Genomic DNA, 16,594 nt, shown 5'->3' with positions numbered 1-16,594 from the left:
AAAAAAAAAACAAGCTGAGGGGATCTCGTGCTTCCTCCTCATTTGCACATGTATCCCAGGATTTCCGGCAGGTCTGAGACGAGGGATATTTGTTGACTGGGTTCGTCGTGGCCTCCATTAATTTTGAGATTTCTTAGATGTTGGGGAAATGTGCTCCTGTGAGGACCTAAGGGAGTTTCATGGGCTATCTCCCACAGATCTGTTTCCCTACCTACAAGTTAAGCACTACATCTCTAGTCAGGGGTGGCTGAAAGTGGACCCTGATGAAACTGAACACTTTGAAAATTTATGGGCCTCGTTGGGAAAGCCTAGGGGGACCAGCACTCATTTATACCATTTTATATGGGGGAATGACTTCTTTAAGTTTCCTTATATGCAGGCGTGGGAAAGGGATCCGGGGTGTGAATTGAGTGTAAGTGACTAGAAAGCAATTTGCATGGAGGTGAAAAAAAGCATCTATATGTGTCTTGATTAAAGAAAATGCATTTAAAGTATTGAGTAAATGGTACTACACACCAGACAGGATAAGGGCTATGTTTCCTGGGTCCACAGACCTGTGTTGGAGGTGTGGATCGGACGTAGGCACCTTTTTCCATATCTGGTGGTCATGTGGTCAGCTCCAGGGGTTTTGGCAGGGAATTACACTGTTATGATTCTGTTAGAATTCTGCTAGTCAGACAGGGGAATGCTTGGAATCGCTCCTGATTGGTCCGTCAGGGGCTGAGCTAATGTCAGTCTGATGTATTTAAGCTTACCTTTTCCTACAACCCCAGCTTTGGCGTTACTCCATTTTTGCTGAAGCCTTACCTTTGCTTTGTCTGAGCTATTAGCTCTGTGCTTGCGTGGAGTTGTTACTCCTTTCTTTGCTTGTAGTTTCTGTTGCTCTGTCTCTGTCTGCTGGTTGCTGCCTGCGTGTGTCTAACTGCCTTGCTACACTGCACCTGGGACTCTCTCTCTCTGTTTGGCTGTGGTGCTGTGTGGTGAGTTCCTTCCTCGTCCTGTTCCAATTTGTTTGTTTGTGTTTTGCTTCCCCTTCCTTCGAAGTTCCCTTTGTGCTGTGTTTTTTTTTTTTTTTGCTTGGCAGGTCCTGCCCTTGTAGCAGACTCCAGACCCTTTGTTTCTCTCTGTGGGGGTTGTTTGTTTACTCTTTCATTGTTCTCCCTATTAACCCATTGTCTGCAGTGTTCCCTCTGTGTTTGTCTTGAGCTTGGTTAACCCTTTGCCTGCAGAGTTTCTCTGCTTCTGGCAGTTGTCTGTTTACTGCAGTCTTCCCACAGTTGGTTGCTGTGTACAAGGCTTGGTAGCTGGGGTAGTGTGTAGTGCCTGCTCGGCCCACCCTTGGCCTTGGGCTAACACCTATACTAGGCCTCGGCCGGGGCTCAAGGGCTCACAACTAGACTAACATACACAAAACTTGTCCTCAGCTCTTGATGTACTGTTCCCTTGTGATCCTAAATAGTGTTTGCTTGGTTGGGGTAATCGAAGAGGCCTGAAATGGCAGCTTCGTCTCAAACGCCTATGCTTAGCGGCGGCGAAGACTGTTACATAGTAACATAGTAGATGACAGCAGAAAAAGACCTGCACGGTCCATCTAGTCTGCCCACGATAAACTCATATGTGTATACCTTACCTTGATTTGTACCTGTCTTTTTCAGGGCACAGACCGTATAAGTCTGTCCAGCAGTATTTCCCGCCTCCCAACCACCAGTCCCGCCTCCCATCACTGGCTCCGGCACAGGCCCCGTATAAGTCTGCCCTCCCCCATCCTAGCCTCTCAACCACCAACCCCTCTCCCCCCCGCCACCCAATTTCAGCTAAGCTTCTGTGGATCCATTCCTTCTGCACAGGATTCCTTTATGCCTGTCCCACGCATGTTTGAATGGGACAGGCATAAAGGAATCCTGTTATAGCTTCTCACTGGAAAAAGGATAGAGGACCTTCCCTAACCAGCTGGTTCTTGAAATTAAAACTGTTGGGAGAACTGGAGAAATTAACAGATTATCAATTGGGGCGGTATGACCCCTCTGCTGAAGAATGGGTGCATTTGGATCGGATGCTGAAGGACATTTAAGCAGACCTGGGGGTGGGGGGGAGGGACAGACTTAAGGTTAGTTGCGCCTTGGGAGAGTTGTTTTGGGGTTTTTTTGCCTGAATGGGGTGATGTACTCCAAAGGAATCACTGTTCAATACCAGGTTATTGCTGTAAGTTACACAAAATTTGTAATGTTTAAGTCCTTAGTAAAAATTTAATGTAAAAAAAAAATCCTCATGTTGATTTGTTAATTTCTTGTATTTTGGCTTTCTTTGTATGTCTTTAAGGATATATATTGATACTCTGATTCTTACAACACGGTTTACTATGATGCTCAAGTTCCTATTAGCAGTGGTGTTTTGTTGTTATACTCCAGTTTATTAATTTAGTCTTGCTGTTTTTCAATGGTGGTAGGATTGATGTTAATATGAAATACTGTTTCTTTTCCTAGGTTTGAAAGTATGTTGCATCAGTGGTTATTGGGCAGCACTATCAATACATCTGAGAGCTTTGGGCTCCCTTTCTATCTCCCACCTGAGCTGATTCATCCACTGCTGCAGACATCATCATTATTGGAGAGACAGGTAACGCTATACAGGCATGATATGTAAATAACAGTATTCATACAGGGGGCAGCTAGATTGTTTTATATACACCCTTACTAGAATTGAGGTATGATGTCAAACAGTGTGTTCAGACAATGGGTAACTGAAGCAAGATGAAAAAGGAGAATGTTACTACAGGCACATATTAGAATGTGTGAACATATCCAACAGTTAATCAAGAACAGAGAGGTTATAACAGAACTGCATGGAATATGAAGTGGAACTAGGTGTAACAGTAATAACACCGCTGGAGAAATGAGAGAACCCAATACTATGGAGACAGAAAAGCGAGGGAGACCTAAGGCTAAAATCTTGAACAACACCAATAACTAATCTTAAGGAATCAAACAAAGAATTATTGATTAGGACTCAAAAAGTACATAAGTATTGCCACACTGGGACAGACCAAAAGTCCATCAAGCCCAGCATCCTGTTTCCAACAGTGGCCAAACCAGGTCACAAATACCTGGCAAGATCCTAAAAAGTTCAATACGTTTTATGCTGCTTATCCCAGAAATAAGCAGTGGATTTTTCCCAAATCAGTTTAATAATGGTCTATGGACTTTTAGGAAACCATCCAGACCTAAGCTAACCGCCTTTACCACATTCTCTAGAAACAAATTCCAGAGTTTAATTTCACTTTTAGTGAAGAAAAATTTTGTCAGATTTGTATTAAATTTGCTACTTTGTAGCTTCATTGCATACCCCTAGTCCTAGTATTTTTGGAAAGAGTAAACAAATGATTCAAGTCTACCCGTTCCACTCCACTCAGTATTTTATAGACTTCTATCATTTCTCCCCTCAGCCATCTTTTCTCCAAGCTGAAGAGCCATAGACGCTTCAGCCTTTCAGCAAAGGTATTTGTTTTTGCGGGGGGGGGGGGGGGGGGGAGCAATGAGGCAGTGAAGGGGGCAGTGGGGGGGGGCAAGGTGGCAGGGCAGCAGACTAAAATGTGCCCCCAACCTCGAGGTCTGGCTATGCCCCTGGCTGGTGGTACTATTTTTCTTCTCTTCCCACCATTGGGGTTTCATGCGCAGTGACTGCCTTATTGCTTTCATGATTTCTGGTGGGCTGTGTTCTGTTTTTCTTTCAGGGCTAATTTTTTTTGGGGAAAAAAAACAAGTCATGGCAAAAAAAGGGCTCTTTGTGCTTTGCCTCATGTGCTTCCTTGTTTCCGAGGTCTTCTGCTCTTAGCAGTATTCGGTGGTTGGTACAATTATTTTTCTTGCTTGTTTGGCAGCTGAAGGCACTGTCCTTCTTTTTCTGTTTGAACCATGCCTCACTCATGCTGTCTTAGGACTTACTCTGGGCCTGCCTCAGGTGCTCTGCCGTAGTGACTTTCACAGTGGTTGAGCAGGGACACTGACCACATTTCTGCACATGGGCTACTCCCTTATCAGCTATGCGTTAACAGCCTCTTCAGCTGCACAATGGCAGTACCCGTGGGTGTTATGCAGAGCCATCTGCCACTGGTGATGTGCTGTGACAGGGTCCACCTGCCCTGCATTGGGACAACAACCATTATGTGTGGGATAGTTTCAGGCAATCTCATGTCCCGTGCAGTGGTATTATCCACATACAATGCACAGTGGACAGCTCTATATTTAATGGCCATTGTGCTATGTAGGAGCGTCGCACATAGGTAATCTGCTGTGCTACTTACCACATCTGCACCACAGTGGCCACAACCTCACATATTGTGCGTGGGCACCAGCCGAGGCTTTCCACTCAGTGGTAGCCTTCATCAGGAGTAAACTGCAATTGTAGACTGTGAATTAAAGGTTCAGGAGAACTCAAATGGTGAAAGAAAAACCTCAAATGACATCACGTCACCTTGTTATGGGCAGTCTGTGCCCAAAGTGTAGAATTTGAATAAAAACTCCGAATTCTGAGCTCAGTATCTATGTCACTAGAATTTAGTAAAAATACAATAGCAGCACTGCTGCCTTGTTACTTCAAAGCTTGAATTAATACAAGGAACTGTTTGTCACCTTTTTGGATTACCTTTGTGCTGTATCCCTTCCACCTTTGAGGTTTGCTTGCGCTGATCTGTAGGAGTATTAGTTTTCTCTACGCTTTCTGGACATTTATTCTACCTGACTTACACTGGCTCACTGCAGATCCAGATTTAAACTGCTTCTTCTCTTTAAAGTGCTGTATGATCAAGGGCCACAATGTCTTGCATTCCAGATGTTGAGTCCTGTAATCTTTTTCAATTCTGTCACCTAAGGAAGTAAAGCTGGCTTGGCATCAAGGGTAAAAACCTTTCTACAGTGCCTCATCACTGAAATCTGCTCCCTCCCGGCACCTCACCTCATGAATTTCAGGAAACACCCAAAGACCTGGCTCGACCTGTGACACATAACTAAGTATTCCTCTACTTCGATCACCAGAGCTTCTTTTACCTATAACTAGTGGAACCAAGCCCGTTTCGTCAACAATGAAATGGGCCCTAGGAAGGCTCTTGTGTAAGCGTTTTTTTCTCTCTCCCCTCCCTTCCATGTCCAGTGATTCTTCTCTCCCCTCCCATGTCAAGCGCTTTCGACATGGTTGATCATGGAATATTACTACATATCCTCGAGTACTTCGGAATTGGAGGCAACGTTCTCAATTTGTTCAATGGATTCCTAACCACAAGATCATACCAAGTGACATCGAACTCAACTACCTCAGCCGCTTGGACACCTAAATGCGGAGTTCCACAGGGGTCCCCCCTCTTGCCAACTTAATGATAATACCCTTGGCCAAACTATTAGCGAACCAAAACCTCAACCCATACATTTACGCAGACGACCTACATCTCATTTAAACAAGATCTAAAGGAAATTTCCAATGAAATCAACCAAAGTCTACATATCATGCATTCATGGGCAGATGCATTTCGGCTGAAACTTAATGCAGAAAAACCCAATGCCTAATACTCACCTCTCAACAAACAAGAACAAATTCACAGCCATTAACACACCAAACCTAAACCTTCCAATTTCGGACACCCTAAAAAATCTTGGAGTTACCATTGATCGACACCTTACACTCGAGAGCCACACGAAAAACACTACCAAGAAGATGTTCCACTCAATGTGGAAATTAAAAAGAGTAAGACCTTTCTTCCCAAGGACTGTTTTCTGTAACCTGGTACAATCAATGGTGCTCAGTCATCTAGATTACTGCAACGCAATCTATGCCGGCTGTAAAAAGCAGATAATCAAGAAACTTCAAACAGCCCAGAACACTGCAGCTAGACTCATATTCGGCAAAACAAAATATGAAAGTGCTAAGCCCCTACGAGAAAAACTACACTGGCTCCCAATTAAAGAACGCATCAGGTTCAAAATTTGCTCCCTAGTTCACAAAATCATTCACGGAGATGCACCAGCCTACATGTCAGACCTGATAGACCTACCACCCAGGAATGCCAAAAGATCATCCCGCACATTCCTAGATCTACACTTCCCTAACTGCAAAGGTCTAAAATACCAATTAATACATGCGTCAAACTTTACCTACTTGAGTGCACAGTTATGGAACGCACTACCGCGCAACTTAAAAAAGATCTACGAACTAACGAACTTCCGCAAACTACTGAAGACCTATCTCTTTAACAAGGCATACCACAAAGATAATCCAATGTGAATATACACAATTCCTCCACATATATTCAGAATTGTCTTAAAGTATCTACTTGTTATACTACTATCATGTTTTTTTTCATTATCATGTTACCCAAGATCCTTCTGTAACACTAAATGTCTATTTTCTAATATATTTCCACCACTCATGATGTATTGTAAGCCACATTGAGCCTGCAAAGAGGTGGGAAAATGTGGGATACAAATGCAATAAATAAATAAATCCCATGCCCTCCATGTCCAGCAATTCTTCCCTCCCATGCCCTCCCATCCATGTCCCACGATTCTCTCCTCTCCTCCCATCCCATCTGTGTCCATCGATTCGCCTCTGCCCTGCCCTGCCCTCCCCTCGATGTCCAGCGATTTGTACCTGAACGTTCTCTGGCTGGCTGGCTGGCTTCCATTCCGTTCATAACATCCTGACATCAGCTCGCCTCCAGCGTTCCCTTCCCTCTCACTGTTCCGTCCTCCTCTGACATCATTACGTGTGAACACGAGGGCGGGACAGTGAGAGGGAAGGGAACGCTGGAGGCGAGCTGATGTCAGGATGTTATGAACGGAATGGAAGCCAGCCATTACATAGATATGCTCATTTGACACACCTACAACATTTCTACTATGCAACTGCTCTTTGCAGTTTTTGTAATTATGATATTTTATGTATACCACATGTTGCCTAATTTTTACCCTGCACTGTTGCTCTCTAAGACCATACCGAGTCAGACCAAAGGTTCACTAAGCCCAGCATCCTGTTTTTGTGCCTCACAAGATCCCAAATAAGTACATAAGTAATGCCACACTGGGAAAAGACCAAGGGTCCATCGAGCCCAGCATCCTGTCCACGACAGCGGCCAATCCAGGCCAAGGGCACCTGGCAAGCTTCCCAAATGTACAAACATTCTATACATGTTATTCCCAGAATTGTGGATTTTTCCCAAGTCCATTTAGTAGCGGTTTATGGACTTGGCCTTTAGGAAACTGTCTAACCCCCTTTTAAACTCTGCCAAGCTAACCGCCTTCACCACGTTCTCCGGAAACAAATTCCAGAGTTTAATTACGCGTTGGGTGAAGAAAATTTTTCTCCGATTTGTTTTAAATTTACTACACTGTAGTTTCATCGCATGCCCCCTAGTCCTAGTATTTTTGGAAAGCGTGAACAGACGCTTCACATCCACCTGTTCCACTCCACTCATTATTTTATATACCTCTATCATGTCTCCCCTCAGCTGTCTCTTCTCCAAGCTGAAAAGCCCTAGCCTCCTTAGTCTTTCTTCATAGGGAAGTCGTCACATCCCCGCTATCATTTTAGTCGCCCTTCGCTGCACCTTTTCCAATTCCACTATATCTTTCTTGAGATGCGGCGACCAGAATTGAACACAATACTCAAGGTGCGGACGCACCATGGAGCGATATAACAGCATTATAACATCCTCACACCTGTTTTCCATACCTTTCCTAATAATACCCAACATTCTATTCGCTTTCCTAGCCGCAGCAGCACACTGAGCAGAAGGTTTCAGTGTATTATCAACGACGACACCCAGATCCCTTTCTTGGTCCGTAACTCCTAACGTAGAACCTTGCATGACGTAGCTATAATTCGGGTTCTTTTTTCCCCACATGCATCACCTTGCACTTGCTCACATTAAACGTCATCTGCCATTTAGCCGCCCAGTCTCCCAGTCTCGTAAGGTCCTTCTGTAATTTTTCACAATCCTGTCGCGAGTTAACGACTTTGAATAACTTTGTGTCATCAGCAAATTTAATTACCTCGCTAGTTACTCCCATCTCTAAATCATTTATAAATATATTAAAAAGCAGCAGTCCTAGCACAGACCCCTGAGGAACCCCACTAACTACCCTTCTCCATTGTGAATACTGCCCATTTAACCCCACTCTCTGTTTCCTATCCTTCAACCAGTTTTTAATCCACAATAGGACTTTTCCTCCTATCCCATGACCCTCCAAATAGTAGACCCATTCCTTAATGCTTATAGCCAGAGATGAGCAGTGACTTTCCGATGTCTTCATGACTCTTAATGGTTTATGGACATTTCCTCCAGGAATTTGTCTAAACCCTTTTTAAACCTATCCACGCTAAATGCCTTTTCCACTGATTTCTTTGCCTGAGTGTTGGCTTTCTGCTTGTATTCCCTTGTAATATGCACAACTGGATCCATTTTCTTTCTTTCCTCAAGCTCATTATCTCAGTCCTGTTTCTCAGAGCTGATGACAAAACTTAGGAGCTTTCAGAATATATGTGGCTTTCTCTTTCAATAAGCTAAATCCTCTCCATGCTGCATTAAATTTTTTCTTGTTTATTTTCTGCTTCCTGTGTGAAATCTATTTCAGGGGTACCCACTGCTGCTAGGCTATATTCTTTTCTTTTTGTTTGTTTTTGCTCTTTTTGGCACCTCACACTACCGTTGACTTTCCTGAATTTCTCTTCTCACATTGGGTAAAGTTGTCAGTTCATTTTCCTGTATTTATTAAAGCTATGCATCCATAATTCACTTTGGGGTCCTTTTACTAAGTTGCGTAAACACCTACACGCACCAATTCTGAGTTACCGCCTGGCTACTACAGTAATTTCATTTTGGCATGTGTCCACTACGCACGTCCAAAAAATATTTTTTATTTTATGCCGTGCATCAAGGGCCATTTGACATGCATAGGTCATTACCACCCAGTTACCGCAGTAAGGTCTCAGACCCAAAATGGATGCGCTACAATTTTCATTTTCCCACACATCCATTTTCGGCAAAAATAAAAAGAAGGCATTTTTTTTTACATGTGCACTAAAAAATTATTCTCCGAGGACAAGCAGGCTCAATATTCTGACTGATGGGTTGTCGTCCGCGACGGCCCAGGAGACCGGAAGAAACTTCAAAGTTCAAGAATCCTCTCGAACGTTCCGACGCGCGGTCGGCTTTCCGCGACGAGAACGTGTTCAGTACTTGGTTCTTTTTCAGAAGAGTTGTGTTCGCTGCTACTCTCTTTTTTCGGCTCAGGAGAATCATTTTTTGCGTTTATCGCGTCCCTTTTTTCAGTTTATCTTCTTCTCAAATATAAAATATATATATATATATATATATATATATATATAGTTTGTTTCCCCTTATTTTTTCAGTTTTTCCTCACTTTTGGAAGTTTCCTTTCTTTTTTTTTTGCGGCCGCTTTTAGGCTGCTCGGCCGTGTCTTTTTTCCCTTTTTGTGCCTTTTTATTTGGCGGATGCTATTTTCCCACCCATGTCATCGAAGACTCACAGCAGCTTCAAATGCTGTACTCGCTGCAACCGGACCATCTCGGGTACCGACCCCCACGTGTGGTGCCTCCAGTGTCTTGGGCCCGATCATCTTCCAGCTTGCCTGTAAGCTGTGTAAGTTGATGAAGAAAAGGACCCAGGTGGCGCGAGAGACTTTTTTCTGATCGGTCCGGTCCTTTGACGTCAGCACCGAGGTCGGCGACGTCGAGGGAAGCAGCGACACCGAGAGTCCAGGTAATGGCTGCCGAAAGACCGCATCGAGCTGGAAACAGTGAGGCATCGAGGGGGTCTCCACCTGTCTCAAGGCCTACTGCTATGCAGGCCCCCCAGGACCGACCGTCGGACCAGGCCCCGAGGAGGCGTGAGGATTCCACATCCTTCTCTTCAGTACTGAGGAGTCTCAATGACGGGTGTCGAGCGAAGGCGAAGAAGCACCATCATCGATCTCCTTTCATGCACGGTACCGAGAGCTCCGTGGAGCCGAGAGAGTTCGCACCCGAGAAGCGTCGGCGCCAGGAGAACCGCTCACCCTCCATACAAGAAGTGCCGATGCGTCAGTCATCTGGCAGGCTGGTACCGGCTCTCGAGCCCCCCTCAGATTCTGGCACCAACTCCTGCACCGACCCCCCAGCCTTTTCCGATGGAAGCTCTCGGTGAGCACATCATGGCCCTTCTTCCGGAGCTTCTGGAAGGGTTGCTTTGCCAGTCTGCCTTGGTGTCGGGGGTGCTTGCGCCTTCCGTACCGACTGTAGAGGCGACATCTGGGCCATCACTTGTAAGGAGGTCTCCGTCCTCAGTACCGCTTGTGGTGCCGGCGTCGGCTGCCACCCAGGTCGAGTCCCCCTCGATGTCGGTGGAGGAAGCTTCACCGGAGTCTAGGCAGGGGTCGACTTCTCGACACCCCCCCCCCCCCATGAGGTCATCGAGGCAGGCTCGGGTTCGGGCTGCTCTTAAAGAGCTTTTGTCCGACACCAATGAAGAGCACTCGTGGGAAGAGGCGGAGGACCCCAGGTACTTTTCGGAGGAAGAGTTGTTTGGCCTCCCCTCTGATCCCACTCCACCAATTGAAACTAGGATGTCTCCACTTGAGTCTTTCTTTCTCATCCTTTGTGCGGGAAATGTCTAAGGACATTCCATTCCTTATGGAGGTTGTGGATGAGCCCAGGGCTGAGATGCTCGAGGTCCTAGATTATCCTTCTCCACCTGCTGAGGTTGCAACGGCCCCCCTGCACAATACACTCAGGGAAGTGCTATGCGGAATTGGTCTTGCCCTCTCTCTAATCCAGTGGTCCCCAAGAAGTTCAGGTCCCAGTACAGAATCCATGGAGAGCCTGTAATGGTGAAGGCCCAACTTCCTCACGATTCCATGGTGGTGGACTCTGCTCTCAGAAGAGCCAAGAGTACTAGAGACTATGCCTTGGCGCCCACAGGCAGAGAGTCTAGGACCTTGGATTCTTTTGGAAGGAGAACGAATCAGGCCGCAATGCTCGCCACCAAGATCCAAACATACCAGCTCTACACGTGCATTAACTTACGGAACTCGGTGAGGCAACTGTCAAGTTTAGCTGAAGCACTTCCTCCGGAGCTTACTGAACCTTTTCACCAGGTGGTCAGGCAGCAAAGGCGTGTCGCAAATTCCTGGCCAGGGGGGTCTTACGACACTTTTGATGTAGCATCCCGAGTAGCTCCCCAAGGTATAGTGATGCGCAGACTCTCATGGCTGCGTGTCTCTGACCTGGATCAGAAGACCCAGCAGCGAATGGCGGACGTACCTTGCCGGGGGGATAATCTTTTTGGAGAAGAAGTAGAGGACATGGTCGATCAGATCAAAAGCAGCATGATGCCATGGATTCTCTCTCCCGCCGGATGCCTTTTGCACTCATTATTTTATAGACCTCTATCATATCTCCCCTCAGCCGCCTTTTCTCCAAGCTGAAGAGCCCTAGCCACTTTAGCCTTTCCTCATAGGGAAGTCGTCCCATCCCCTTTATCATACATAGTAGATGACGACAGAAAAAGACCTGCACGGTCCATCCAGTCTGCCCAACAAGACAAACTCATATGTGTATACCTTACCTTGATTTGTACCTGCCTTATTCAGGGCACAGACCGTACAAGTCTGACCACCAGTACTTCCCACCTCCCAACCACCAGTCCCGCCTCCCATCACCGGCTCTGGCACAGACTGTATAAGTCTGCCCTCCACTATCCTCGCCTCCCAACCACCAACTCCTCTTCCCCCCCACCTGCTCCGCCACCCAATTTCGGCTAAGCTTCTGAGGATCCATTCCTTCTGCACAGGATTCCTTTATGCATATCCCACGCATGTTTGAATTCTGTTACCGTTTTCATCTCCACCACCTCCTGCGGGAGGGCATTCCAAGCATCCACCACCCTTTCCATGAAAAAATACTTCCTGACATCTTTCCTGAGTCTGCCCCCCTTCAATCTCATTTCATGTCCTCTCGTTCTACTGCCTTCCCACCTCCGGAAAAGATTTGTTTGCGGATTAATACCTTTCAAATATTTGAACGTCTGTATCATATCACCCCTGTTCCTCCTTTCCTCCAGGGTATACATGTTCAGGTCAGCAAGTCTCTCTTCATACATCTTGGAACGCAAATCCCATGTCTTTCAGTCGTTCAGAACTCCCCCCTCCCCCCATTTAACACTTTCGGTTCCTTCAGTCTTTTAAAACTCTCCTATCAACCCTGTGTCCTAATGGCCAGCACTCAGATTGTTTTGCTTTGACAAATTGTCTGTCACGATGTCACTGAGCTCAGGCGTGCCTGCCTAGCAGATCACTTCCGGCAGGCACGGTCCCAAGCACATCCTGTTGGAGGTGAGAATTATTATATAGGATCTCAAGAAGAGGAACACGGGGAGGAATACCGGAGGAAACTGAAAGAAGCCAAGAGAGAGGTACGTCTGGCGAAAGCGCAAGCGGAAGAACAAATGGCTAGTGTTTATTTACACCTTATATGTGTGTAAACAAAGAAACTGACACCTATTATAAAGAAGAATAATAAAAAAATATTTTTATTTTTTCAACTGTCCTCCCTTGGACAGAGGCAGCATGAGAACATCACACTGGAAGCAAAGTATACTTACAAAATATATTTTTAGCAGTAATACAGAGATATATGTTTGCTCAGCAGTAATACAGAGATATATGTTTGCTTTGCTTAAGATACATATATTCTCCTCAGTTTATATAGACTTACATTCGTGCTGCACCTAATGTGTGCATGTCAGCAACCCTTTTCTTTGAAGCCTGTTCTCACATTTCTTATCTACAAATGCCAGCAAGCAACATTCCTTCTACTACCTTGCACAGACTTTCTCCTCCGTCTCTACTTCACTGCCCAGGGCTACATAGCTCAAGGCTATTTCCATGACAACCATATTATTTTCACAGGTTTGTGACTCATATCTCTTTTGCCTTAATGCTTGCATTCCACTGACCATAGGAACTTTCTTTTTTCCTCATTATATTCAACAAATCCTCCCTTGAACCTTGTAAAGCAAGGTTCACCAAAATTTCATGGTTATAGTTTTCATCACTGTTAGACTGGGCATCATCCTATAAATAGGTAACACCTCAGGCCGTCATGGCAATGACAAACATTTTCTATCAAACCATAGAACTTTCGGGAGTCATCAGTAACCCAGGACAGTTTGGTTCATAGTCACTGGTGTCAGGCATTATATTTTGTATCTGAGTTACCATGGTCATTTTCAATGAATCTTGACATGCTCGTCTGCAGCAGCCAAGCAAACAAGGCAAACAACATAATAAGAGTCCTGCAACATATGAAAACAATACATCCAGTCACAATCCCTCTTAACCATGGACCTAATCCTCCAAACCAATTTTTTATGGTATCCCACCATGACGTGTCTAATATTCCTTCATAATCACTTACTTGAGTTCTTGCTAGAGAAAGAATGCGCTGCATTGCATTTTTCACAGTTATTGATTTCTGATAACAGTACAACATGAGGTATCATTAATAAGTTCACAAAAATCATCATCAATCTGCCTTTGTAGGACGGTTAATGCAATGTCCAATCCATGGGTAACAGCATGTAAGAATGATTGTAAATTGTCTAATTGACATTCCTAATTCAGCAGTGGCAGCTGGTTCTGTAAAAGGTATCCAAGATGTTATAGTGTTGCTGCGGCAGCTTCAGAGCTCTGGTAAGGAGGCTGTTTTTGAAATTCCTCGTCTGCCTTCATGCATGCTGTTTCACGCGTCTGTGTCTCAATTTTCATTTTATCAGCATGGTATAAGTCTGCTGCAACCATGAACAGATTTAAAACATGTAAGTGTTTCAGCAAGGATTTTCCCTTTCTGTTTTGTTGTATGTATTTTAAAACAGACAACAGCTGAGTTCTTACAAATGAACCACCACCTGGCCATGACAAAAATGAATCCTGTGAGGCATATCCAGCCCATTTCTCACAGACCTTTTGAATAACGGGTGCCTCAAAGGGAAAAGTATCCTTAACATGCACAAGGGGTGAGCATTCTTCGGCTATCTACATACAAAACATAAGGAGTGATAGATGTTTCTCCCTGACCCTCTGCAGCGGGTTGAGGGAATGGTTCCTTCTTAGACTGAAAAGGTCTCATGATGTAATAACAAACAATGCCTAAGCTAGCAAAATACACAGCAAACAATAATATAAATAATGAAAGATACAAGAATAAAAATAAAAAAGCAATTTTTCAAAAGACTTTGCTTCAAGATATACTCACGGTTCAGCTGATTGACAGTCTATAACCTACTCAATCCAGGCTGGCCAATTCTGGAGATCATAGGAAAGAAAGTCACACGATAACCAATCCAAAACTTAATCAGAGCGACCGGCAGCCGCGTCCTGCCGCGGTCGCCAATTTGTTTATTTACACCTTATATGTGTGTAAACAAAGAAACTGACACCTATTATAAAGAAGAATAATAAAAAAATATTTTTATTTTTTCAACTGTCCTCCCTTGGACAGAGGCAGCATGAGAACATCACACTGGAAGCAAGTATACTTACAAAATATATTTTTAGCAGTAATACAGAGATATATGTTTGCTCAGCAGTAATACAGAGATATATGTTTGCTTTGCTTAAGATACATATATTCTCCTCAGTTTATATAGACTTACATTCGTGCTGCACCTAATGTGTGCACGTCAGCAACCCTTTTCTTGAAGCCTGTTCTCACATTTCTTATCTACAAATGCCAGCAAGCAACATTCCTTCTACTACCTTGCACAGACGTTCTCCTCCGTCTCTACTTCACTGCCCAGGGCTACATAGCTCAAGGCTATTTCCATGACAACCATATTATTTTCACAGGTTTGTGACTCATATCTCTTTGCCTTAATGCTTGCATTCCACTGACCATAGGAACTTTCTTTTTTCCTCATTATATTCAACACTAGAAAGGTAAGGAGGGGTGACAAAACTTCTTCAGGTATATTAGTGAAAGGAGAATGACCAAAAAGGGAATTGTGAGACAAAGATACTGCAAAACAACTGTGTAGATAATGATGAAGAAAAGGCAAATTTGCTAAATAGATACTTTTGTTCTGTTTTTACTGAAGAAAATCCGGGAGAAGGACCACGATGGACTGGCAAAAGTTCATTTGAGAATGGAGTGGATATAGCACCGTTTCACAGGAAGAGAGTGTGCATCAACAACTAGAGAAACTAAAGGTGGACAAAGCCATGGGACCAGATGGGATCCACCCCAGGATATTGAGGGAGCTCAGAGAGGTTCTGGCGGGTCCTCTTAAGATTTGTTTAATAAATCCTTAGAAATGGGAGAGGTTCCGAGGGATTGGAGAACAGCGGAGGTGGTCCCTCTTCACAAAAGTGGTGATAGGGAAGAAGCTGGAAACTACAGGCCGGTAAGCCTCACTTCGATATTGGAAAAGTAATGGAAGCGATGCTGAAGGAAAGGATAGTGAATTTCCTGGAAGAAATGAGTTGCAAGATCCGAGACAACATGGTTTTACCAAAGGGAAATCGTGCCAAACGAATCTCATTGAATTCTTTGATTGGTAACTGGAGAATTGAATCATCGACATGCTATAGACGCAATCTACTTAAATTTCAGCAAGGCTTTTGACACGGTTCCCCACAGGAGGCTCTTAAATAAACTGGATGGGCTGAAGATAGGTCCCGAAGTGGTGAACTGGATTAGGAACTGGTTGACGGACAGACGACAGAGGGTGGTGGTAAATGGAGTTCGCTCGGAGGAGGGAAAGGTGAGTAGTGGAGTGCCTCAGGGATCGGTGCTGGGGCCGATTCTGTTCAATATATTTGTGAGTGACATTGCCGAAGGGTTAGAAGGTAAAGTTTGCCTATTTGCGGATGATACTAAGATTTGTAACACAGTGGACACCCCGGAGGGAGTGGAAAACATGAAAAAAGATCTGAAAAAGCTAGAAGAATGGTCTAAGGTTTGGCAATTAAATTCAATGCGAAGAAATGCAAAGTGATGCACTTAGGGAGTAGAAATCCAAGAGAGGCGTATGTGTTAGGCGGAGAGAATCTGCTAGGTACGGATGGGGAGACGGATCTTGGGGTGATAGTATCTGAGGATCTGAAGGCGATGAAACAGTGTGACAAGGCGGTGGCCATAGCTAAAAGGTTACTAGGCTGTATAGAGAGAGGTGTGACCAGCAGAAGAAAAGAGGTGTTGATGCCCTTGTACAAGTCGTTGGTGAGGCCCCACCTGGAGTATTGTGTTCAGTTTTGGAGGCCGTATCTTGCTAAGGATGTAAAAAGAATTGAAGCGGTGGAAAGAAAAGCTACGAGGATGGTATGGGATTTGCGTTACAAGATGTATGAGGAGAGACTTGCGGACCTGAACATGTATACCCTGGAGGAAAGGAGGAACAGGGGTGATATGATACAGACGTCAAATATTTGAAAGGTATTAATCCGCAAACAAATCTTTTCCGGAGATGGGAAGGCGGTAGAACGAGAGGGCATGACATGAGATTGAAGGGGGGCAGACTCAAGAAGAATGTCAGGAAGTATTTTTTCACGGAGAG

At 44.7% G+C, this 16,594-nt stretch overlaps 1 protein-coding gene across 1 annotated transcript in view; it reads left to right on the top strand.

Annotated features, from left to right (window-relative positions):
* Nucleotides 1–16,594, top strand: part of MCM3AP (minichromosome maintenance complex component 3 associated protein) — an 888,504-nt gene that overhangs the window by 832,377 nt on the left and 39,533 nt on the right. The window contains 1 exon segment of the mRNA XM_030208795.1: nt 2,484–2,616. Within this exon segment, the coding sequence (XP_030064655.1) occupies nt 2,484–2,616 (133 nt within the window).

The sequence above is a fragment of the Microcaecilia unicolor genome, chromosome 7, assembly GCF_901765095.1.
Source record: "Microcaecilia unicolor chromosome 7, aMicUni1.1, whole genome shotgun sequence".
NCBI lineage: Eukaryota > Metazoa > Chordata > Amphibia > Gymnophiona > Siphonopidae > Microcaecilia > Microcaecilia unicolor.
The sequence above is the reverse complement of the archived record's forward strand: the minus strand, read 5'-3'. Positions and strand labels throughout refer to the sequence as shown.